The following is a 24,779-nucleotide window of genomic DNA, read 5'->3' on the forward strand; positions in this document are numbered from 1 at the left end:
ATGCGAGGCACCGAGGCCAACACTGCTAGCATGGCAACCGCAGTGGAGAGCCTGGTGCACGACGTCGGCATCATGAGTGAAGGTGTATAAGGTGTCGCGCAGTCTGTCACAACCATGGCTGAAGGTTTCGACAGAATTTCCACCTCGCTGGGGGTTGTCACCCAGTACCAGGCAGACCTTGATAAGATTCTGCGGGACATGTCCCGCTCTCAGATGGGCATGGCCGTGTCTCTGTGGTGTTGGCCCAGTCACAGGTGGGTATTGCCAAGGATTTGCAGAGCATGTCCCCATCACCGGGGAGAATCGCCGAGGGCGTCGACATGATGGTGCGTACCACGGGGAACCGCCAGGGCTGGCAGAGCCAGATGATGCAGGGGCAGCCGGGCTCGGACCAGCTGCCCCTCCATCCCAAGGTGAAACCCAGGGCCCTATGGGCACTGACCAACGGTGGTCACCAGCTCCCCCAAGTTCAACCCCACTGATGAGGCCACATCTCACAGCCAGCACACAGTACAGGGTGGGACAGCTGTGCATGTGCTGCTGACAAGTGAGCCAGGGCCCTCCGGCCTCAGAGTCCCCAGAGGATGCCCGCCGGGGCATCGAAGGCCTCAGGACGAGCTAAGTAGCTGCCTCAACCTCAGATGTGCATCTCGGGGACACACCTAGACGTAGTGGTAGAACTAGGAGGGCAAAGCACATTGAGGATCACTGAGAGCGCCTGGGGGGAAATGCAGGTAGGGGGTGAAGGGGCTGGGTGTGGGGAATTGTAAAACACAATAAACACCTTTGTGCACAACCAGTATGATGCCTCTGTCACTTTCTTCCGCAATGCGGGTCGACCTCCGAACCCTTGGCCCATCTCTTCAGGCATTCCCCCCCCTCGCCGTGGCACTCGCCCAGCCTCCGGCCGTGGACATGTCCCCGGAGCTCTCCCTGACCCTACACTCATCCCAAGAGCACCTCGACAACAAGGACTCCTACATGAGACTCCTATTTATTGACTACAGCTCCGCTTTCAACACCATAATCCCAACCAAGCTCATATCAAAGCTCCAAAACCTAGGACTTGGCTTCTCACTCTGCAACTGGAAACTGGATCCTCGATTTTCTGGCTCACAGACCACAATCAGTAAGAATAAACAACAACGCTTCCTCCACAATAGTCCTCAATACCGGGGCCCCGCAAGGCTGCATACTTAGCCCACTACTATACTCCCTGTACACACACGACTGCGTGGCAAAATTTGGTTCCAACTCCATCTACAAGTTTGCTGACGATACAACCATAGTGGGCCGGATCTCGAATAATGATGAGTCAGATTACAGGAGGGAGATAGAGAATAGTGGAGTGGTGCAGCGACAACAATCTATCCCTCAATGCCAGCAAAACTAAAGAGCTGGTCATTGACTTCAGGAAGCAAAGTACTGTACACACCCCTGTCAGCATCAACGGGGCCGAGGTGGAGATGGTTAGCAGTTTCAAATTCCTAAGGGTATACATTTCCAAAAATCTGTCCTGGTCCACCCACGTCAACGCTACCACCAAGAAAGCACAACAGCGCCTATACTTCCTCAGGAAACTAAGGAAATTTGGCATGTCCACATTAACTCTTATCAACTTTTACAGATACACCATAGAAAGCATCCTATTTGGCTGCATCACAGCCTGGTATGGCAACTTCCCGCCCCAAGACTTCAGAGAGTCGTGAACACAGCCCAGTCCATCACACAAACCTGCCTCCCATCCATTGACTCCATCTACACCTCCCACTGCCTGGGGAGAGCGGGCAACATAATCAAAGACCCCTCCCACCTGGCTTACTCTTCCAACTTTTTCCATCGGGCAGGAGATATAAAAGTCTGAGAACACACACGAACAGACTCAAAAACAGCTTCTTCCCCACTGTTACCAGACTCCTAAACAACCCCCTTATGGACTGACCTCATTAACACTACACCCCTGTATGCTTCACCTGATGCCTGGGGTTATGTAGTTACATTGTGCACCTTGTGTTGCCCTATTATGTCTTTTCTTTTCATATAATTAATGGTCTGTTGAGTGCTCGCAGAAAAATACTTTTCACTGTACCTCGGTACGTGTGACAATAAACAAAATCCAATCCAATCCATGCTACAGCCATTAGGGCAGCACTGCATACGAGCACTAGGACAGGCAAAGCCACATGGAAGATGGGCACTAAGGGAACTCACAAAGGTATTGAGTTGACATTTGTATTAAGTATAACATGATTTCATTTATAAATTTGGGTTGAAATGTTTATCATTTTGTGGCGGCTTTTATTTTTGTATTTATCTCTGTCAGTGACAAGAATGTTTGGTGTGAAGCTGTTAGTGAATACCCAATTGAGGTTGAGGTTACTGATAGTGCACTTGGATGTACTTTTCAGCCAATCAGGGAAGAAAGGAACTAAGTTCGGCCTTCCCTTGTCACCAGCTCAGATGCTTACCATATAGCAAGGGGCTGACCCTTCATGATGGGATGGTGGTGCAGCATTCAGCAAATCATCAGGAATTCTGACATTCACTCTATCGAGGGTGATCCAGGCAATGCAAGCATCTCATGACATTACTTTACTGTGTCACATCGCAGGTGGCCAGCATGGCTTTCATTCTTTGCCTGCTCTGCATGTGAGGGTTCTGATCCAGTTAGGGCCTTTGGTTTGCAGTGGTGGCTCAAATGAAGCTGGCACAGCACACTGCTGCAAAATGATACAAGGCATTGACCTGAATCATTCTCTGTCTTTGGTCACTTACTAGCTGTACTTTGAGGGAATAGAAACCCTTTTAGTTTAGTTATAGGGTAGTGTTGACATTCAGCACCAACAAAGCATTGTGCATATTATCGAATAAATCTGCACCATGGGAAGTTTCCAAACCTACTGAAGTGACCCTCTTTCGCAATACAGGATAGCAAACTGATATGTTGAAAATAGCTCCAGCACCGGCATCCTACGGGCAATGTAGTCCTTTGCTTGCTCTGAGGTTGCAGGTATGGCTATAGCAGGTAGCAGATTTCTGTGAGGACATCCTTATTGAACCGCAGATGTCACATGCATTGTTTCTCGTTGTGATGCTGGTAGAATTGCTTCCTTAATATCCTATGTGAATGTGGCCTCCGGCTGAATCTTTGTCCCCACCCTCCCCCCTCTTGTAGCAGCTTGCCCTGCTTTGTGGGGCCTCTGTTCGGTCTGTAGTCCCAAGGGAATGTCTCCTAGTCTACCCAAGACTGGCATCAACTGGTTTGTGCAGGAGCCTTGTAGTCAGCAAAAACTCCTTGAGCACCTACACCACTCCCTCCAAACATTTGCAACTCTAAGCAACTATAGAAAGTTCTAAACATGAGGAGAATAGTAACAACCACCAAAATAAATCAACCAGCAACTAGCCAGTAAGTAGTTGATGGTCAATTTAAAAAGTGCTGGTTAGAGGTCTTTCCTGCTGTTGACTGTGTGTTCAGTTGTGTGAGGTTAAGAGAGGGCATTAGCTATAGTGCTGAGCTCCAAAATCGTACCCATATGTCAAATCAGTGTTGCCTGCTGATTGGCATGATGAACTGCTTGCTCTCTATTCTTCTGACAGATGTTGACTACAAGCAGTAAAGCCTGCACCACAGTGTTGGCACAATTCAACCCAAATTGTACACGCACGCTGCAGATGTCATGTTGGATCTCCAAGGGATGCATAGTGCCAAACGAGGAGCACTAATGGGTCCCATATTTCCCATGATTTATTTTGGTCATTATAAACCGAAGATGTAGGTCATGAGTACAACTCACTTAGAAGAAATTAGGCACAACAATCGAAAGGAAAATACAGTTAAATGGCCAAGCTGCAACAGAGGAAAGCTAACAGAGCAATAAACTATCCTTCTCATTCAGTTTATTTATGAACTGCTGTGCATTTCCACCTTTTGGTAGTGGCATTGTAGCCCCAGTGACCGCGACACAACGCCAAATGAAAGATTCAGAATTTAACCTATAAAAAAATAAAGGATATCAGGAATCACCAGCTCAAAAGGGAGAAGGAAGAGGGCACAGAGATCACACGCCAAGATTCAGCTCAAAGGGACATGTCACACTGTCAGGATTCAGCTCAAAGGGACAGGTCACGTTGTCAGGATTCAGCTCAAAGGGACAGGTCAGACTGTCAGGATTCAGCTCAAGGGGACAGGTCAGACTGTCAGGATTCAGCTCAAAGGGACAGGTCACACTGTCAGGATTCAGCTCGAAGGGACAGGTCAGACTGTCTGTATTCAGCTCAAAGGGATAGGTCACACTGTCGGGATTAAGCTCAAAGGAACAGGTCAGACTGTCAGGATTCAGCTCAAAGGGACAGGTCAGACTGTCAGGATTCAGCTCAAAGGGCCAGGTCAGACTGTCAGGATTCAGCTCAAAGGGACAGGTCAGACTCATGATTCAGCTCAAAGGGACAGGTTACACTGTCAGGATTCAGCTCAAAGATACAGGTCACACTGTCAGGATTCAGCTCAGGTCACACTGTCAGGATTCAGCTCAAAGGGACTTGTCACACTGTCAGGATTCAGCTCAATGGGACAGGTCACACTGTCAGGATTCAGCTCAAAGGGACAGGTCATACTGTTGGGATTCAGCTCAAAGGGACAGGTCATACTGTTGGGATTCAGCTCAAAGGGACAGGTCACATTGGCAGGTTTCAGCTCAATGGGACAGGTCACACTGTCAGGATTCAGCTCAAAGATATAGGTCACACTGTCAGGATTCAGCTCAATGGGACAGGTCAGACTGTCGGGATTCAGCTCAAAGGGACAGGTCAGACTGTCGGGATTCAGCTCAAAGGGACAGGTCACACTCAGGATTCAGCTCAAAGGGACAGATCACACTGTCAGGATTCAGCTCGAAGGGACAGGTCAGACTGTCTGTATTCAGCTCAAAGGGATAGGTCACACTGTCGGGATTAAGCTCAAAGGAACAGGTCAGACTGTCAGGATTCAGCTCGAAGGGACAGGTCAGACTGTCAGGTTTCAGCTCAATGGGACAGGTCAGACTGTCAGGATTCAGCTCAAAGATACAGGTCACACTGTCAGGATTCAACTCGAAGGGACAGGTCAGACTGTCTGGATTCAGCTCAAAGGGACAGGTCACGTCAGGATTCAGCTCAAAGGGACAGATCACACTGTCAGGATTCAGCTCGAAGGGACAGGTCAGACTGTCTGTATTCAGCTCAAAGGGATAGATCACACTGTCGGGATTAAGCTCAAAGGAACAGGTCACACTGTCAGGATTCAGCTCAAAGGGACTGGTCAGACTGATAGGATTCAGCTCAAAGGGACAGGTCAGACTGTCAGGATTCAGCTCAAAGGGACAGGTCAAACTGTCAGGATTCAGCTCAAAGGGACAGGTCACACTGTCAGGATTCAGCTCAAAGGGACAGGTCAGACTCACGATTCAGCTCAAAGGGACAGGTCACACTGTCAGGATTCAGCTCAGGTCACACTCAGGATTCAGCTCAAAGGGACAGGTCACACTGTCAGGATTCAGCTCAAAGGGACAGGTCAGACTCACGATTCAACTCACAGGAACAGGTCACACTGTCAGGATTCAGCTCAAAGGGACGGGTCACACTCAGGATTCAGCTCAAAGGGACAGGTCAGACTGACAGGATTCAGCTCAAAGGGACAGGTCACTGTCAGGATTCAGCTCAAAGGGCCAGGTCAGACTGTCAGGATTCAGCTCAAAGGGACAGGTCAGACTGACAGGATTCAGCTCAAAGGGACAGGTCAGACTGTCAGGATGCAGCTCAAAGGGACAGGTCAGACTGTCAGGATTCAGCTCCAAGGGACAGGTCAGACTCACGATTCAGCTCAAAGGGACAGGTCACACTGTCAGGATTCAGCTCAAAGGGACTTGTCACACTGTCAGGATTCAGCTCAAAGATACAGGTCACACTGTCAGGATTCAGCTTAAAGGGATAGGTCACACTGTCGGGATTAAGCTCAAAGGAACAGGTCACAGTCAGGATTCAGCTCAAAGGGACGGGTCACACTCAGGATTCAGCTCAAAGGGACTGGTCAGACTGTCAGGATTCAGCTCAAAGGAACAGGTCACACTGTCAGGATTAAGCTCAAAGGGCCAGATCAGACTGTCGGGATTCAGCTCAAAGGGACAGGTCAGACTGTCAGGATTCAGCTCAAAGGGACAGGTCACACTGTCAGGATTCAGCTCAAAGGGACAGGTCACACTGTCAGGATTCAGCTCAAAGGGACAGGTCACACTCAGGATTCAGCTCAAAGGGCCAGGACAGACTGTCGGGATTCAGCTCAAAGGGACAGGTCAGACTGTCAGGATTCAGCTCAAAGGGACAGGTCACACTGTCAGGATTCAGCTCAAAGGGACAGGTCACACTGTCAGGATTCAGCTCAAAGGGACAGGTCAGACTCACGATTCAGCTCAAAGGGACAGGTTACACTGTCAGGATTCAGCTCAAAGATACAGGTCACACTGGCAGGATTCAGCTCAACGATACAGGTCACACTGGCAGGATTCAGCTCAAAGGGACAGGTCAGACTGTCAGGATTCAGCACAAAGAGACTTGTCACACTGTCAGGATTCAGCTCAGGTCACACTGTCAGGATTCAGCTCAAAGGGACTAGTCATACTGTTGGGATTCAGCTCAAAGGGACAGGTCACATTGGCAGGTTTTAGCTTAATGGGACAGGTCAGACTGTCAGGATTCAGCTCAAAGATACAGGTCGCACTGTCAGGATTCAGCTCAATGGGACAGGTCAGACTGTCAGGATTCAGCTCAAAGATACAGGTCACACTGTCAGGATTCAGCTCAAAGGGACAGATCACACTGTCAGGATTCAGCTCAAAGGGACAGATCACACTGTCAGGATTCAGCTCAAAGGAACAGGTCAGACTCACGATTCAGCTCAAAGGGACAGATCACACTGTCAGGATTCAGCTCAAAGGGACAGATCACACTGTCAGGATTCAGCTCGAAGGGACAGGTCAGACTGTCAGGATTCAGCTCAAAGGGACAGGTCACACTGTCAGGATTCAGCTCAAAGGAACAGGTCAGACTCACGATTCAGCTCAAAGGGACAGGTCACACTGTCAGGATTCAGCTCAGGTCACACTCATGATTCAGCTCAAAGGGACAGGTCACACTGTCAGGATTCAGCTCAAAGGGACAGGTCAGACTCACGATTCAACTCAAAGGAACAGGTCACACTGTCAGGATTCAGCTCAAAGGGACGGGTCACACTCAGGATTCAGCTCAAAGGGACAGGTCAGACTGACAGGATTCAGCTCAAAGGGACAGGTCACTGTCAGGATTCAGCTCAAAGGGCCAGGTCAGACTGTCAGGATTCAGCTCAAAGGGACAGGTCAGACTGACAGGATTCAGCTCAAAGGGACAGGTCAGACTGTCAGGATTCAGCTCCAAGGGACAGGTCAGACTCACGATTCAGCTCAAAGGGACAGGTCACACTGTCAGGATTCAGCCCAAAGGGACTTGTCACACTGTCAGGATTCAGCTCAAAGATACAGGTCACACTGTCAGGATTCAGCTTAAAGGGACAGGTCATACTGTTGGGATTCAGCTCAAAGGGACAGGTCACATTGGCAGGTTTCAGCTCAATGGGACAGGTCAGACTGTCAGGATTCAGCTCAAAGATACAGGTCACACTGTCAGGATTCAGCTCGAAGGGACAGGTCAGACTGTCTGGATTCAGCTCAAAGGGACAGATCACACTGTCAGGATTCAGCTCAAAGGGACAGATCACACTGTCAGGATTCAGCTCGAAGGGACAGGTCAGACTGTCTGTATTCAGCTCAAAGGGATAGGTCACACTGTCGGGATTAAGCTCAAAGGAACAGGTCACAGTCAGGATTCAGCTCAAAGGGACGGGTCACACTCAGGATTCAGCTCAAAGGGACTGGTCAGACTGTCAGGATTCAGCTCAAAGGGATAGGTCAGACTGTCAGGATTCAGCTCAAAGGGACAGGTCAGACTGTCAGGATTCAGCTCAAAGGGACAGGTCACACTGTCAGGATTCAGCTCAAAGGGACAGGTCACACTCAGGATTCAGCTCAAAGGGCCAGGACAGACTGTCGGGATTCAGCTCAAAAGGACAGGTCAGACTGTCAGGATTCAGCTCAAAGGGACAGGTCAGACTGTCAGGATTCAGCTCAAAGGGACAGGTCACACTGTCAGGATTCAGCTCAAAGGGACAGGTCAGACTCACGATTCAGCTCAAAGGGACAGGTTACACTGTCAGGATTCAGCTCAAAGATACAGGTCACACTGGCAGGATTCAGCTCAACGATACAGGTCACACTGTCAAGATTCAGCTCAAAGGGGCAGGTCACACTGTCAGGATTCAGCTCAAAGAGACTTGTCACACTGTCAGGATTCAGCTCAGGTCACACTGTCAGGATTCAGCTCAAAGGGACTAGTCATACTGTTGGGATTCAGCTCAAAGGGACAGGTCACATTGGCAGGTTTTAGCTCAATGGGACAGGTCAGACTGTCAGGATTCAGCTCAAAGATACAGGTCGCACTGTCAGGATTCAGCTCAATGGGACAGGTCAGACGGTCAGGATTCAGCTCAAAGGGACAGGTGAGACTGTCAGGATTCAGCTCAAAGGGACAGATCACACTGTCAGGAGTCAGCTCAAAGGGACAGATCACACTGTCAGGATTCAGCTCGAAGGGACAGGTCAGACTGTATTCAGCTCAAAGGGATCGGTCACACTGTCGGGATTAAGCTCAAAGGAACAGGTCACACTGTCAGGATTCAGCTCAAAAGGACGGGTCACACTCAGGATTCAGCTCAAAGGGACTGGTCAGACTGTCGGGATTCAGCTCAAAGATACAGGTCACACTGGCAGGATTCAGCTCAACGATACAGGTCACACTGGCAGGATTCAGCTCAGGTCATACTGTCAGTATTCAGCTCAAAGGGACAGGTCACACTGTCAGGATTCAGCTCAAAGAGACTTGTCACATTGTCAGGATCCAGCTCAGGTCACACTGTCAGGATTCAGCTCAAAGGGACTGGTCATACTGTTGGGATTCAGCTCAAAGGGACAGGTCACATTGGCAGGTTTTAGCTCAATGGGACAGGTCAGACTGTCAGGATTCAGCTCAAAGATACAGGTCGCACTGTCAGGATTCAGCTCAATGGGACAGGTCAGACTGACAGGATTCAGCTCAAAGGGACAGGTCAGACTGTCAGGATTCAGCTCAAAGGGACAGATCACACTGTCAGGATTCAGCTCAAAGGGACAGATCACACTGTCAGGATTCAGCTCGAAGGGACAGGTCAGACTATTCAGCTCAAAGGGATAGGTCACACTGTCGGGATTAAGCTCAAAGGAACAGGTCACACTGTCAGGATTCAGCTCAAAAGGACGGGTCACACTCAGGATTCAGCTCAAAGGGACTGGTCAGACTGTCGGGATTCAGCTCAAAGGAACAGGTCACACTGTCAGGATTCAGCTCAAAGGGACGGGTCACACTCAGGATTCAGCTCAAAGGGCCAGGTCAGACTGTCGGGATTCAGCTCAAAGGGACAGGTCAGACTCAGGATTCAGCTCAAAGGGACAGGTCAGACTGTCAGGATTCAGCTCAAAGGGACAGGTCAGACTCACGATTCAGCTCAAAGGGACAGGTTACACTGTCAGGATTCAGCTCAAAGATACAGGTCACACTGTCAGGATTCAGCTCAGGTCACACTGTCAGGATTCAGCTCAAAGGGACTTGTCACACTGTCAGGATTCAGCTCAATGGGACAGGTCACACTGTTGGGCTTCAGCTCAAAGGGACAGGTCATACTGTTGGGATTCAGTTCAAAGGGACAGGTCATACTGTTGGGATTCAGCTCAAAGGGACAGGTCACATTGGCAGGTTTTAGCTCAATGGGACAGATCACACTGTCAGGATTCAGCGCAAAGATATAGGTCACACTGTTAGGATTCAGCTCAATGGGACAGGTCAGACCGTCGGGATTCAGCTCAAAGGGACAGGTCACACTCAGGATTCAGCTCAAAGGGACAGATCACACTGTCAGGATTCAGTTCAAAGGGACAGGTCACACTGTCTGTATTCAGCTCAAAGGGATAGGTCACACTGTCGGGAATAAGCTCAAAGGAACAGGTCACACTGTCAGGATTCAGCTCGAAGGGACAGGTCAGACTGTCAGGATTCAGCTCAAAGGGACTTGTCACACTGTCAGGATTCAGCTCAAAGGGACAGATCACACTGTCAGGATTCAGCTCGAAGGGACAGGTCAGACTGTCTGTATTCAGCTCAAAGGGATAGGTCACACTGTCGGGATTAACCTCAAAGGAACAGGTCACACTGTCAGGATTCAGCTCAAAGGGACAGATCACACTGTCAGGATTCAGCTCAAAGCGACAGGTCACACTGTCAGGATTCAGCTCAAAGGGACTTGTCACACTGTCAGGATTCAGCTTAAAGGGACAGGTCAGACTGTCAGGATTCAGCCCAAAGGGACAGATCACACTGTCATGATTCAGCTCAACGATACAGGTCACACTGTCAGGATTCAGCTCGAAGGGACAGGTCAGACTGTCTGTATTCAGCTCAAAGGGATAGGTCACACTGTCGGGATTAAGCTCAAAGGAACAGGTCACAGTCAGGATTCAGCTCAAAGGGACGGGTCACACTCAGGATTCAGCTCAAAGGGACTGGTCAGACTGTCAGGATTCAGCTCAAAGGGATAGGTCAGACTGTCAGGATTCAGCTCAAAGGGACAGGTCAGACTGTCAGGATTCAGCTCAAAGGGACAGGTCACACTGTCAGGATTCAGCTCAAAGGGACAGGTCACACTCAGGATTCAGCTCAAAGGGCCAGGACAGACTGTCGGGATTCAGCTCAAAAGGACAGGTCAGACTGTCAGGATTCAGCTCAAAGGGACAGGTCAGACTGTCAGGATTCAGCTCAAAGGGACAGGTCACACTGTCAGGATTCAGCTCAAAGGGACAGGTCAGACTCACGATTCAGCTCAAAGGGACAGGTTACACTGTCAGGATTCAGCTCAAAGATACAGGTCACACTGGCAGGATTCAGCTCAACGATACAGGTCACACTGTCAAGATTCAGCTCAAAGGGGCAGGTCACACTGTCAGGATTCAGCTCAAAGAGACTTGTCACACTGTCAGGATTCAGCTCAGGTCACACTGTCAGGATTCAGCTCAAAGGGACTAGTCATACTGTTGGGATTCAGCTCAAAGGGACAGGTCACATTGGCAGGTTTTAGCTCAATGGGACAGGTCAGACTGTCAGGATTCAGCTCAAAGATACAGGTCGCACTGTCAGGATTCAGCTCAATGGGACAGGTCAGACGGTCAGGATTCAGCTCAAAGGGACAGGTGAGACTGTCAGGATTCAGCTCAAAGGGACAGATCACACTGTCAGGAGTCAGCTCAAAGGGACAGATCACACTGTCAGGATTCAGCTCGAAGGGACAGGTCAGACTGTATTCAGCTCAAAGGGATCGGTCACACTGTCGGGATTAAGCTCAAAGGAACAGGTCACACTGTCAGGATTCAGCTCAAAAGGACGGGTCACACTCAGGATTCAGCTCAAAGGGACTGGTCAGACTGTCGGGATTCAGCTCAAAGATACAGGTCACACTGGCAGGATTCAGCTCAAAGATACAGGTCACACTGGCAGGATTCAGCTCAACGATACAGGTCACACTGGCAGGATTCAGCTCAGGTCATACTGTCAGTATTCAGCTCAAAGGGACAGGTCACACTGTCAGGATTCAGCTCAAAGAGACTTGTCACATTGTCAGGATCCAGCTCAGGTCACACTGTCAGGATTCAGCTCAAAGGGACTGGTCATACTGTTGGGATTCAGCTCAAAGGGACAGGTCACATTGACAGGTTTCAGCTCAATGGGACAGGTCAGACTGTCAGGATTCAGCTCAAAGATACAGGTCGCACTGTCAGGATTCAGCTCAATGGGACAGGTCAGACTGACAGGATTCAGCTCAAAGGGACAGGTCAGACTGTCAGGATTCAGCTCAAAGGGACAGATCACACTGTCAGGATTCAGCTCAAAGGGACAGATCACACTGTCAGGATTCAGCTCGAAGGGACAGGTCAGACTATTCAGCTCAAAGGGATAGGTCACACTGTCGGGATTAAGCTCAAAGGAACAGGTCACACTGTCAGGATTCAGCTCAAAAGGACGGGTCACACTCAGGATTCAGCTCAAAGGGACTGGTCAGACTGTCGGGATTCAGCTCAAAGGAACAGGTCACACTGTCAGGATTCAGCTCAAAGGGACGGGTCACACTCAGGATTCAGCTCAAAGGGCCAGGTCAGACTGTCGGGATTCAGCTCAAAGGGACAGGTCAGACTCAGGATTCAGCTCAAAGGGACAGGTCAGACTGTCAGGATTCAGCTCAAAGGGACAGGTCAGACTCACGATTCAGCTCAAAGGGACAGGTTACACTGTCAGGATTCAGCTCAAAGGGACAGGTCAGACTCACGATTCAGCTCAAAGGGACAGGTCACACTGTCAGGATTCAGCTCAGGTCACACTGTCAGGATTCAGCTCAAAGGGACTTGTCACACTGTCAGGATTCAGCTCAATGGGACAGGTCACACTGTTGGGCTTCAGCTCAAAGGGACAGGTCATACTGTTGGGATTCAGTTCAAAGGGACAGGTCATACTGTTGGGATTCAGCTCAAAGGGACAGGTCACATTGGCAGGTTTTAGCTCAATGGGACAGATCACACTGTCAGGATTCAGCGCAAAGATATAGGTCACACTGTTAGGATTCAGCTCAATGGGACAGGTCAGACCGTCGGGATTCAGCTCAAAGGGACAGGTCACACTCAGGATTCAGCTCAAAGGGACAGATCACACTGTCAGGATTCAGTTCAAAGGGACAGGTCACACTGTCTGTATTCAGCTCAAAGGGATAGGTCACACTGTCGAGAATAAGCTCAAAGGAACAGGTCACACTGTCAGGATTCAGCTCGAAGGGACAGGTCAGACTGTCAGGATTCAGCTCAAAGGGACTTGTCACACTGTCAGGATTCAGCTCAAAGGGACAGATCACACTGTCAGGATTCAGCTCGAAGGGACAGGTCAGACTGTCTGTATTCAGCTCAAAGGGATAGGTCACACTGTCGGGATTAACCTCAAAGGAACAGGTCACACTGTCAGGATTCAGCTCAAAGGGACAGATCACACTGTCAGGATTCAGCTCAAAGGGACAGGTCACACTGTCAGGATTCAGCTCAAAGGGACTTGTCACACTGTCAGGATTCAGCTTAAAGGGACAGGTCAGACTGTCAGGATTCAGCCCAAAGGGACAGATCACACTGTCATGATTCAGCTCAACGATACAGGTCACACTGGCAGGATTCAGCTCAGGTCATACTGTCAGTATTCAGCTCAAAGGGACAGGTCACACTGTCAGGATTCAGCTCAAAGAGACTTGTCACATTGTCAGGATCCAGCTCAGGTCACACTGTCAGGATTCAGCTCAAAGGGACTGGTCATACTGTTGGGATTCAGCTCAAAGGGACAGGTCACATTGACAGGTTTCAGCTCAATGGGACAGGTCAGACTGTCAGGATTCAGCTCAAAGATACAGGTCGCACTGTCAGGATTCAGCTCAATGGGACAGGTCAGACTGACAGGATTCAGCTCAAAGGGACAGGTCAGACTGTCAGGATTCAGCTCAAAGGGACAGATCACACTGTCAGGATTCAGCTCAAAGGGACAGATCACACTGTCAGGATTCAGCTCGAAGGGACAGGTCAGACTATTCAGCTCAAAGGGATAGGTCACACTGTCGGGATTAAGCTCAAATGAACAGGTCACACTCAGGATTCAGCTCAAAAGGACGGGTCACACTCAGGATTCAGCTCAAAGGGACTGGTCAGACTGTCGGGATTCAGCTCAAAGGAACAGGTCACACTGTCAGGATTCAGCTCAAAGGGACGGGTCACACTCAGGATTCAGCTCAAAGGGCCAGGTCAGACTGTCGGGATTCAGCTCAAAGGGACAGGTCAGACTCAGGATTCAGCTCAAAGGGACAGGTCAGACTGTCAGGATTCAGCTCAAAGGGACAGGTCAGACTCACGATTCAGCTCAAAGGGACAGGTTACACTGTCAGGATTCAGCTCAAAGATACAGGTCACACTGTCAGGATTCAGCTCAGGTCACACTGTCAGGATTCAGCTCAAAGGGACTTGTCACACTGTCAGGATTCAGCTCAATGGGACAGGTCATACTGTTGGGCTTCAGCTCAAAGGGACAGGTCATACTGTTGGGATTCAGTTCAAAGGGACAGGACATACTGTTGGGATTCAGCTCAAAGGGACAGGTCACATTGGCAGGTTTTAGCTCAATGGGACAGATCACACTGTCAGGATTCAGCGCAAAGATATAGGTCACACTGTTAGGATTCAGCTCAATGGGACAGGTCAGACCGTCGGGATTCAGCTCAAAGGGACAGGTCACACTCAGGATTCAGCTCAAAGGGACAGATCACACTGTCAGGATTCAGTTCAAAGGGACAGGTCACACTGTCTGTATTCAGCTCAAAGGGATAGGTCACACTGTCGGGAATAAGCTCAAAGGAACAGGTCACACTGTCAGGATTCAGCTCGAAGGGACAGGTCAGACTGTCAGGATTCAGCTCAAAGGGACTTGTCACACTGTCAGGATTCAGCTCAAAGGGACAGATCACACTGTCAGGATTCAGCTCGAAGGGACAGGTCAGACTGTCTGTATTCAGCTCAAAGGGATAGGTCACACTGTCGGGATTAACCTCAAAGGAACAGGTCACACTGTCAGGATTCAGCTCAAAGGGACAGATCACACTGTCAGGATTCAGCTCAAAGGGACAGGTCACACTGTCAGGATTCAGCTCAAAGGGACTTGTCACACTGTCAGGATTCAGCTTAAAGGGACAGGTCAGACTGTCAGGATTCAGCCCAAAGGGACAGATCACACTGTCATGATTCAGCTCAAAGGGACTTGTCACACTGTCAGGATTCAGCTTAAAGGGACAGGTCAGACTGTCAGGATTCAGCTCAATGGGACAGGTCACACTGTCAGGATTCAGCTCAAGGGGACAGGTCAGACTGTCGGGATTAAGCTCAAAGGAACAGGTCAGACTGTCAGGATTCAGCTCAAAGGACAGGTCAGATGTCCATTCCAAACACTGTTAACTCCTGCACAATAGGTGAAGCCTCCTCTTGGCTCGCTTCATGGGCAAAGAGAAAATAAATCCAAACTGACTAAATCTACTCAGCAATCAATTCAAATTATCGGTTCACTGAATATTTACAAAAGAAGCTGCTAATGCCGACTGTACAATATGATGAAAGTAACCTGTGGGTTTGATGGTGGCCTCCACGTTCCTAATACAAAGAACCTAACAACGGAATTGCGTTTGCGCAGAGCCACTGCGCGCAAACCCCGACCCCGCCTCCAATTGGATGGCAATGCCCGTCAATCAAAGGCGTCGATCCCGCTCTCGGCGTGTTCCCAATCTCTATTGGCCAGCCTTCAGTAACCGCCCCTTCCGGAGCAGAGGTTAAAGGGTGAGTTAGCGGCATGGCTGCGCAGGTTGGGGATGAAGTCATGTCAGGCAACATTTAGCAGCCGGAGGATGGACGGGCTGCGCTGGGCTTTCGGCTTCAGCTCCTGGCGGCCCAGTCGCTGCGAGTGGTTAATGGCGGCTCGTTGTGTGCAGGCGGAGGAGCGGGAGCGAATCGGCGAGTTTGTTTTTGCGAGGGACGCCAAGGCCGCCATGGTAACTGGAGCTGGGTGTAGGTTTGCGGGTGTTGGAGGACCTGCTGAACATGAGCTAGCAAAGGCTGATGGGACAGAACGTCCGTGGACACCGGGCGGGTTGGTTTAGTTCAGTTGGCTGGACAGCAGGTTCATGAGCGCGGGTTCAATTCCCGTGCAGGCAGAGGTGATACAACCTTGCCCCTGAGGTGTGGTGATCCTCGGATTAAATCACCACCAGTCAGCCCTCCTCCCCCCCCCCCCCCCCCCCCTCAAAAGGGGAAAGCAGCCTGTGGTCGTCTGGGGCCTATGTTGTGAGCTTGTGCCATTTTTTTCATAATGGATGATGAAATAAAGCACAAAATGAAACCGTCTGCTCCTTTTCCTCTTTCCCCATGCCCATTAGGCTAAACCTTGTTCCTTGTGTAAGCTCACCTTGTCCATGTGCTCCACCTGTTGTCTTGACCTAATTCTCACTAAACTACTTGCCAACCAACTTCACTTTGTGGTCACAATGCTGGCTAACATTGTAAATTCCCAGGTACTGACTACCCTTGCCTCTTCAAAATATCAATCACCCTGTTCCTATACTCTTGTCCTTGCAAATTTGTTCCATGTTTAACCTCCCTTTCCTTTACAAATGCCATCAATGCTGAACCTGTCCTTTTTTTCCCCTACGACTTCATTTGTTTCTGCCCCAAGAGGTTCTTTCCCAGAGCAACATGGCACAGCATCAAAGTGGTACAAACCAGTATCCATGGTGCAGTTCTCCTCATCCTCCTTGGAGCATTTGACATTTAAAACACCATTTTTCTTGCTTGGTCCCACACTTGCCTACTTAATTGCAGCAGAGCAACTCCAGCAGGGACTCTCTTCACCCTGGCACTGTTCTTTCTGAGAATCCCCAATGATCTATCCTTGGCTCTCTCTTCCTTATCCGTGTGCAACATTTTGATCACCTGCAAAAATGGGGCCCATGTTCCAACTGTATATGGATGACTTTCAGTTCCACAACTTCACTATCATTCTGAACCCCAATTTAGTGTGTACTAAATTGTGTCCAATTTTCAGCACTGGATGAGCTTCACTTGTCTCCAGTTAAAGCTTGGGATGGCCAAAGTTGTCAGCCATTGCCACAAGCACCAAACCTTTGCCCCTGTTTCCATCTCTTCTCTGGCTACTGTTTTGTTTTGAATCTGATATTTTGCAACCCATGTGATCTAATTTGACTCTTGAGGTGAGCTTTCTATCATATCCTCTGCACATGCAAAAATCATATTTCCTCTCTCTGTAACAACACTTAGTTCCAGATAAGCTTATGAAACCATCATCCATGCCTTTGTCACCTCCATATGTGGCTAATCCAATGTTAATTTCCCCGAACATCCACAAAAGAAATTAAAGAAAGATCTGTTTGCTATTGTTGCATGTGGTTTGCATTCACACATTTCCTTAAATATGGGCTCACAGTATCTCTCGAATGGTTTTCAATTAATTTACATTAGGTTTGCAGTCTCACTGTTGGAAAGCTTAACTTTCAGAAATTGTCAGATTAGATGCTTTCTGTAAAATTAATTAGCTTTAAAGCATTTCATACCAATGGGTGAAATTGTCTGAACAGTCTGGTCTTAAGACCCAACAACCTGCCTCTGCTTACCAATGCATGAAGAAAGTGTGCTTTGTGTGAAGTTCAGGTGAATTACATCCAGTTGTCGATCAATATCCAGTAACAAGTCCGTACATTCAGGTTAGGAGAATGGAAATAGACCAATGACAGAAAGCAAAGGAGCGGGATTTTTAAAAACCAGTTTTTAAAGGTGAAAAATAGCCTTTAAACCTCCGAGTGTAGGTTATTGTTTACTTGCTGGTCTTAAATGACTCCTCTTTCCATATTAATTAACCTTGTAAATTATGAATATTCTTTACAACATCTTTGTATTTTAGATTGCCAGAGTAATTCTGTACATCTCGATGATTGCTTATAAACTGAAGATGAAATTGTATAGTGCAATATTAACAACAAAGATGCTGATACCTGTATGATTTCCTTAATTTTAACAAGAATAACCGGTTTAAAATTGCTTAATGTTCTAGTTAAAATAATCGATAAAGGATTATCATTTGAGCAGATTCATGACTAATATCTTTCAGCAAGATTTGGTTGAGCACAAAGTTGCATTGTTGTATTCAGTGTTTGCTGAATAATGTGAATTAAGATGTTTTCTCCTATTCTTACTTTACAACAAGTGGTGTTTTGATTTCAGTGGATTGATAAACTTGACTGTTCTGATAAGTAAAACCGGTTTGCTAACAAGTTGGTGCATCAGAGATGCTAATACTTCATGTTAGTATCTTCAGCTAGACCAGCTCCTGTCCTGACCAAATTAATTTATAAATGACTTGTATGTACAGCATTTTCCAAAACGGATGAAAGAGGCAGTTTTGAAGGAAGGTTGACCGCTAAACAAGTGAAGATGTTTAAGGGCCATGATGGCAGAAAGGCTCTGTCGTTGAAGGTGGATAAGGGGGAGGTGAGGGGACAAATAGGCCAGAATTAGACATGTGGAAGTGGGCAGCACGGTGGTGCAGTGGTTAGTACTGCTACCTGACGGCGCCGAGGACCTGGGTTCAATCCTGGCCCTGGGTCACTGTCCGTGTGGAGTTTGCACATTCTCCAAGTGTCTGCGTGGGTCTCACCCCCACAACCCAAAGATGTGCAGGGTAGGTGGATTGGCCACGCTAAATTGCCCCTTAATTGGAACAAATAATGAATTGAATACTTTAATGTGGAGGGAATGGATGAATGTGGAAGTTTAAATATGGTTTCATAAATAGGGGAGACTGTAGATGCAGTTGTAAATGAGGGCATTCATTTTTTATTTAGTGCATGTTGCCAAGGGATCAGAACTAATGTGGTTGGAGTACTGTATGAAGTTTTGATGAATTCTAGTCTATGCATGTTGGAAGTTGGGAGATTTGCGAGCAGTGTATGGGAAAAGATGGGCCTGGATGTGACACCAGCATGAGTTATTCAGTGGCAGTGGGCCTGAGGCAAGAATTGAGACTGGCAATGTTGCAAAGATCAGAACTGGTGATGGAATGGAGATGAGTTTGACTTCAAGCAAAAAAGATAGTTGTGCTCCCTTGGGTTCAGTGCACCTGAACCCAAACAGAAGGGAATCAAATCAGGTTGAACAGGAGCAGAAAAGTATGCCTCATTCAAGTTGTAATTGGATAGAGAGGACTGGCAGACTTTCTTCTAGTCCACCGGTGTGGAGGCCAGTTGTGATACTTCCACTTCTGCCTTGATTGAGACAAGTTAATTTAGGGAAGTATGGGAATCATATCATAGTCATAGTATTTACAGTGCAGAAGGAGGCCATTCGGCCCATCAAGTTTGCACTGGCTCTTGGAAAGAGCACCCTACCCAAGGTCAACACCTCCACCCTATCCCCATAACCCAGTAACCCCACCCAACACTAAGGGCAACTTTGGACACTAAGGGCAATTTATCATGGCCAATCCACCTAACCTGCACATCTTTGGACTGTGGGAGGAAACCGGAGCACCCGGAGGAAACCCACGCACACACGGGGAGGATGTGCAGACTCCGCACAGACAGTGACCCTAGCCGGAATCGAACCTGGGACCCTGGTGCTGTGAAGCAATTGTGCTATCCACAATGCTACCGTGCTGGTTGGTTCAATCTAAATACATGTAAATATAAATTTAGGAGTTCCTTTTCTCTTTTCTCTAGCCAAAAAACAATAGTTGTGATTCACTTTCATTGTCTATAATTGGAAGTGGACAAGGTTATAAGTGGGTTTGGACTTTTAACCAGCTTTCAAATGTTTACTGCGTGTAGTTGAGCATTTGTGGAATATTTGTTTTCTGGTTTTAAAAGGAGAAATATTGTTAGTACCCTGCTTTCCATGTGCTTTAACAAATTTTTGCAAAGTATGTTCGAGATGAGCATACTAAATCTCTGCCATGTATATCAAACTCTTTATTGATCTTGCAGTCACCTAGGCTGTGAGCCCGCAGGTTAACTGTGATCTAGGTTGACATTTCAGAACAGTATTGAGTGAATGCTGTATTGTTGGGAGGTACCAACCCTTTGATAAGATGTTAAATGTTTTGGGCAACATGGTAGCACAGTGGTTAGCGCAGTTGCTTCACCACTCCAGGGACCTAGGTTTGATTCCCGGCTTGGGTCACTGTCTGTGCAGAGTCTGCACGTTCTCCCCGTGCCTGTATGGGTTACTTCCAGGTGTCCGGTTTCCTCCCATAGTCCAAAGATGTGCAGGTTAGGTGGATTGGCTATGCTAAATTGCCCTTAGTGTCCAAAACAGGTTAGGTGACGTTACTAGGTTACGAGGATAGGTTGGAAGTGTGGGCTCTTTCCAAGGGCCAGTGCAGACTTGATGGGCCAAATGGCCGCCTTCTGCGTTGTAAATTCTATTATTCTAAATCAAAGGCCTTATGTACTTCAGGTAGATGTTGAAGACTCCATTTTATACATTCTTCAAGAAAAGCGAGGCAGATCTCTTAGTGTTGATATTCCTCAATGAATACTATCAAAATCAAATTATGATTTATCTTGTTTGTGGGATTCTTTGTAGAAATGACTACTACATTTTCCCCAGCTGGACTACTTGTGTCCAATTCTTGAAATCACCTTTTTAAATGCACATGAAGGTTTTTGGAAGAAGTTTACTACAATGGTTTGGAGAATTGAGGATTATAGTTGTGGGTATACTGAAGAAACTGGCATTGTTCTCCTTGGACCACAGAAGATTGATATGAATTGATAGAAGTGTTTAAAATCTTGAAAACTTTAGACAGTATATAAAGAGAAAGTGTTTCCAATGGCTGAAAGGTTGATAGCAAAAGGACACCAATTTAAGGTGGTTGATTTATAAAAAAAAAGCAAAGAGATTACATGATTCAGGCAATGGGTGGTTTGGATTTGGAATGTGCTGCCTGATAGAATGGCGGATGTAAATTCAATAGTTGTCTTCAAAAAGCAAATTGGATAAATACTTGGAGAGAAAAATACAGGGATATGGGGAAGGTTGGAGGTGTTGGAACTAACTGAATTGTTCTTTGAAAGAGCCAGCTTGGTCCGATTGGTCTCCTGTGCTGTACTGTGATTTGCCTGACTAACAATGTAATTCACCATATGTGAGGACACTTGAGACAACTCTGAGACATGAAGTGACATAAAAAGGCAACTTATTTTAATCAATCTGGCTGAAATTACCGCATTTTGGCTGGAACCCCACTACATGATTCTTCAACTTGCAGTTTTTGACAAGAGCAAATTTAACAAGAAACATCTCATTCGTTGGACTCACCTTAATGTTGAGCTCTATTGCAAACTGTCACCATGGTGTCAGTTCAGCCTCAAAATTCATTGCTAATTGAGAATCTGAACCTAACAATCACAAGATTTAACCTTGTGGCTATATCTCCACATGTGAACTGTCTAAGCTCTAACCTCTCAACATTATCACATTGTTAATTTAGTTTCTTTTCAATTTTGTGTTCGCAAAGGGTGGACGTCTTCTCGTCAGGAAATTAATTGCTGAAAAACTGAGGATTCCTTGGAATGAAATTCAGTTGCAAAGGACAACAAAAGGAAAGCCATTTCTGGCAAATCCTGTTCTTAACACAATCCCAAATTTTAATTTCAACATCTCACACCAAGGGGATTACACTGTTTTGGCAGCTGAACCTAATCTGCAAGTTGGTATAGATGTCATGAAGACTGATTTTCCAGGTAAGGGAACTTGAAATTACTTCTCTAATGTAGGACAATTTCATTTGCAGCAAAGGTTTTGAGGATAACCATTACCGCTGCTTCATCTATGGTACTTCTACTCTGATAGAAAGCTCTCTTCTTCCTCTAAATCTTGTGCCCTATTCAGGCAGAATGACACTTGGCCATCTGAGTTCCACTAACAGATAGGTTTGACTGCTGATCCATAAATCATTTGGTGGCACGTTTGTTTTTGAAAATGTCTCGTCAAGTGTAATGTACAATTTTTGTAAGTGCTTTTGTAGGTATAAGGACAAGCACCCCTTCGTCAGACTGCTGTTCATAGACTACAGCTCCGCCTTCAACACCATTATCCCGACAAGATCAACAACCAAACACTGCAATCTTGGACTTGACCACTCCGTGCAGCTGGATCCTTGACTTCCTCACCAACAGACCACAATCTGTCAGGATAGGCAACAGCATCTCCTCCACAATAGTCCTCAACACCGGGGCCCCGCAAGGATGTCTGCTCAGTCCTCTACTGTACTTCCTACACACATGACTGCGTGGCAAGATTTAACTCCAACTCAATCTATAAGTTTGCAGATGATATGACTGTGGTGGGCCGTATCTCAAACAACGACGAATCAGGCTACAGGAGGGAGATAAATCACTTGGTTGCGTGGTGTACCGAAAACAACCTCTCTAAATGTCGGAAAGACCAAGGAACTGATCCATCGACTTCAGGAAGTGTAGCAAGAGACACACTCCCATCTGCATCAATGGCTCCGAATTGGAGATGGTCGATAGCTTTATGTTCCTGAGGGTCACCATCATCAACCGTCTGTCCTGGTCCACTCACGTTGATGCAACAGTCAAGAAAGCCCAACAACGTCTCTACTTCCTACGGAAGCTAAAGAAATTTGGCATGTCTGCACCGACTCTCTCAAACTTCTACGGATGTGCGATAGAGAGCGTCCTATCCGGCTGCATCACAGCCTGGTATGGCAACTGCTCGGTCCAAGATCGCAAGAAACTGCAGAGTGTGGTGAACTCAGTCCACCACATCATACAAGCTTGCCACCCCCACATTGATTCTGTATACACCTCCCGCAGCCTCAGGAAGGCAGACAGCATTATCGGAGACCCCTCCCACCCAGGCATTGCCTTCTACCAGACCCTTCCATCAGGCAGAAGTCTGAAGATCCGCACATCCAGACATAGGAACAGTTTCTTCCCCACAGCTACAAATCTCCTCAACGACACTCCCTTGGACTGATCTGTTCCCTGTAAGAACACTATTCACGACGCCCTATGCTGCTCTTGCTGGTGTATTTGCTTTGTTTGGTCCCTTGTTCTGCACTGTAACCAATCCCTGTTTGTCGATGTACCATCTGTCAATGTTCTCTGTTGATTATTCTTTTTGTCTACTGTGTACGTTCCCTTGGCTGCAGAAAAATACTTTTCACTGTACTTCGGTACATGTGACAATAAATCAAATCAAATGTAAATGTAGAAGACTTGGTTCTAATTTTCTTATTCATATTGCAGAGGGGGGGGGGGGGGGGGAGAGGGCTATATTTTCTCCATGTGTTAATTATAGTAAATATGCACATAGAAATGTTGTCACACATTTAGCACTCAAAGGAAACTTTTTATCCCTGGCTTCCAAAAGATAATTGCCAGCATTTTCATTGTAGATTATAGTAATCTTGTAATGATTTATATTATTTATGTGAATCTGGATAGATGATGTAGTTATCCACAATGTTTATTTATTTTGGAAACGAGCACATTTTTGGAAATATATCTTTGACTTTGTTCTTTTCGGAATGTCATTCGTAATGTGCATCAATGGTCTTTGGAAATTTGGCTCTAGTCCAGTATTTGCAAAAAATGTTTTGCCTGGGGCCCATTTTTACCAACCGACTGACCCAAGCAGCCGACCTTCGCGACTCACGCCAGCTGACCTTCATGACCCACCATTTTCTCTTATCTTTATGTGACATGTGAGCCGGCTTGGTCCTTACTATCTCACTCCAATCAAGTTCACAGGAGGAGAGGGCTATACGCACATTCAGTTGGTTCCTTTGTGCTGTCTTCATCTATGAGGATGGAAAATCCAACATCGCACATGTAGGTCGTTGTGAAGGGCAATAACAACACAATGCTTGTTTTACTCAGCACTGGGTACTCCTCGGAAATGCTGCTCCAGAATGCTGACAGCCTTGTCACAGGTGAGGCGAGAAGTTTAGTTTCTTCATTTGGAGTCAGCTAATAATTCACTCTGGGGTCTCAAACTCGAAAGGGATTTTCACCCACCTCTTCTCTCTCAAAATCTGAACTTTTCTGAAAATTCAGGACAAAGACTGTTGAGCAGCGCACCCAGATGCGACTGATATAAGGCTTGCCAGTATATTGACTGTTCCCTTACAAACACTTTTTTTTTTCCGATGTGTCCTCCTAGCAGTGTGGGAACATGTAGGCTTTTGGGAAGCATCAATTTCTTCAGTGCTGAAAGCAATTATCATCCTTCCCTTGCAGTTTTGAGGTTCAGTTCTTTTAGAATTGAAAAGATGTCTGCAAGGTATGACATAGTTAGCACCCAAGTTTCATCAGCAAACAAATTAGAGGGGACAATTTCTCAAGGAGGAAAGCGTTGATTTGATACCTCGGTTCATAAACTTGACAAGCACCTGGCCCCTTGACAGCCAACATCTCTGCAAATATATGTGTGTGTGCTTGGCCCCCATACCAGAACACACTGCCTCAAAAAGCCTGGTTTCGAGTGTGCTGTTTTTAATGAAATTCACAATTCCTTTCAACGCCACTTTCGAGATCGGATGGAATTCCTTTTGATGCCAATGCCCCACAGTGAATAATGTCCTGACCGGTTGCCTCCTTAAACCTTACTATTACTCCACTGCTTTTCCAGCCATGTTGGCTGCTCAATTGCTTCCTCTGCAGTTAACCCAAATGAGCCCACACTTTACAACCACGTAACTACTCCATGCTACATCCAATCGTGTGGGTCCTCAACAAATTCATTGTGCCAAACATACTTAACGTAAACTAACAAGGTTGCACAAACTGAAGCGGCTGTACTTTCATCCAGTTGTATTGAGAACTCCTGTGCTGATTTTAAATGAGAAATAAGCTGGGCTTCTAAATTCTCAGCAATATCACATTGTGTTATCACTAGCTGGGATGCATTTCACTT

General features: G+C 47.1%; 2 protein-coding genes across 3 annotated transcripts in view; one reads left to right on the forward strand and one right to left on the reverse strand.

Annotated features, from left to right (window-relative positions):
• Nucleotides 1-15,485, reverse strand: part of msantd4 (Myb/SANT-like DNA-binding domain containing 4 with coiled-coils) — a 36,865-nt gene extending 21,380 nt beyond the window's left edge. Inside the window, exon 1 of the mRNA XM_072476751.1 lies at nt 15,394-15,485. The gene's annotated coding sequence lies outside the window, so the exon portion shown is untranslated. The remainder of the gene's footprint in view (nt 1-15,393) is intronic.
• A 126-nt stretch (nt 15,486-15,611) lies between these two features.
• Nucleotides 15,612-24,779, forward strand: part of aasdhppt (aminoadipate-semialdehyde dehydrogenase-phosphopantetheinyl transferase) — a 97,883-nt gene continuing 88,715 nt past the window's right edge. For both annotated transcript variants that reach the window (XR_011935192.1, XM_072476753.1), the window contains exons 1-2: nt 15,612-15,817; nt 21,352-21,577. Coding sequence is in view for 1 of the 2 variants with exons in the window: in XM_072476753.1 (XP_072332854.1) it covers nt 15,638-15,817; nt 21,352-21,577 (406 nt within the window). In the remaining variant the exon portion in view is untranslated. The remainder of the gene's footprint in view (nt 15,818-21,351; nt 21,578-24,779) is intronic.

This window comes from Scyliorhinus torazame, chromosome 15 (assembly GCF_047496885.1).
Source record: "Scyliorhinus torazame isolate Kashiwa2021f chromosome 15, sScyTor2.1, whole genome shotgun sequence".
NCBI lineage: Eukaryota > Metazoa > Chordata > Chondrichthyes > Carcharhiniformes > Scyliorhinidae > Scyliorhinus > Scyliorhinus torazame.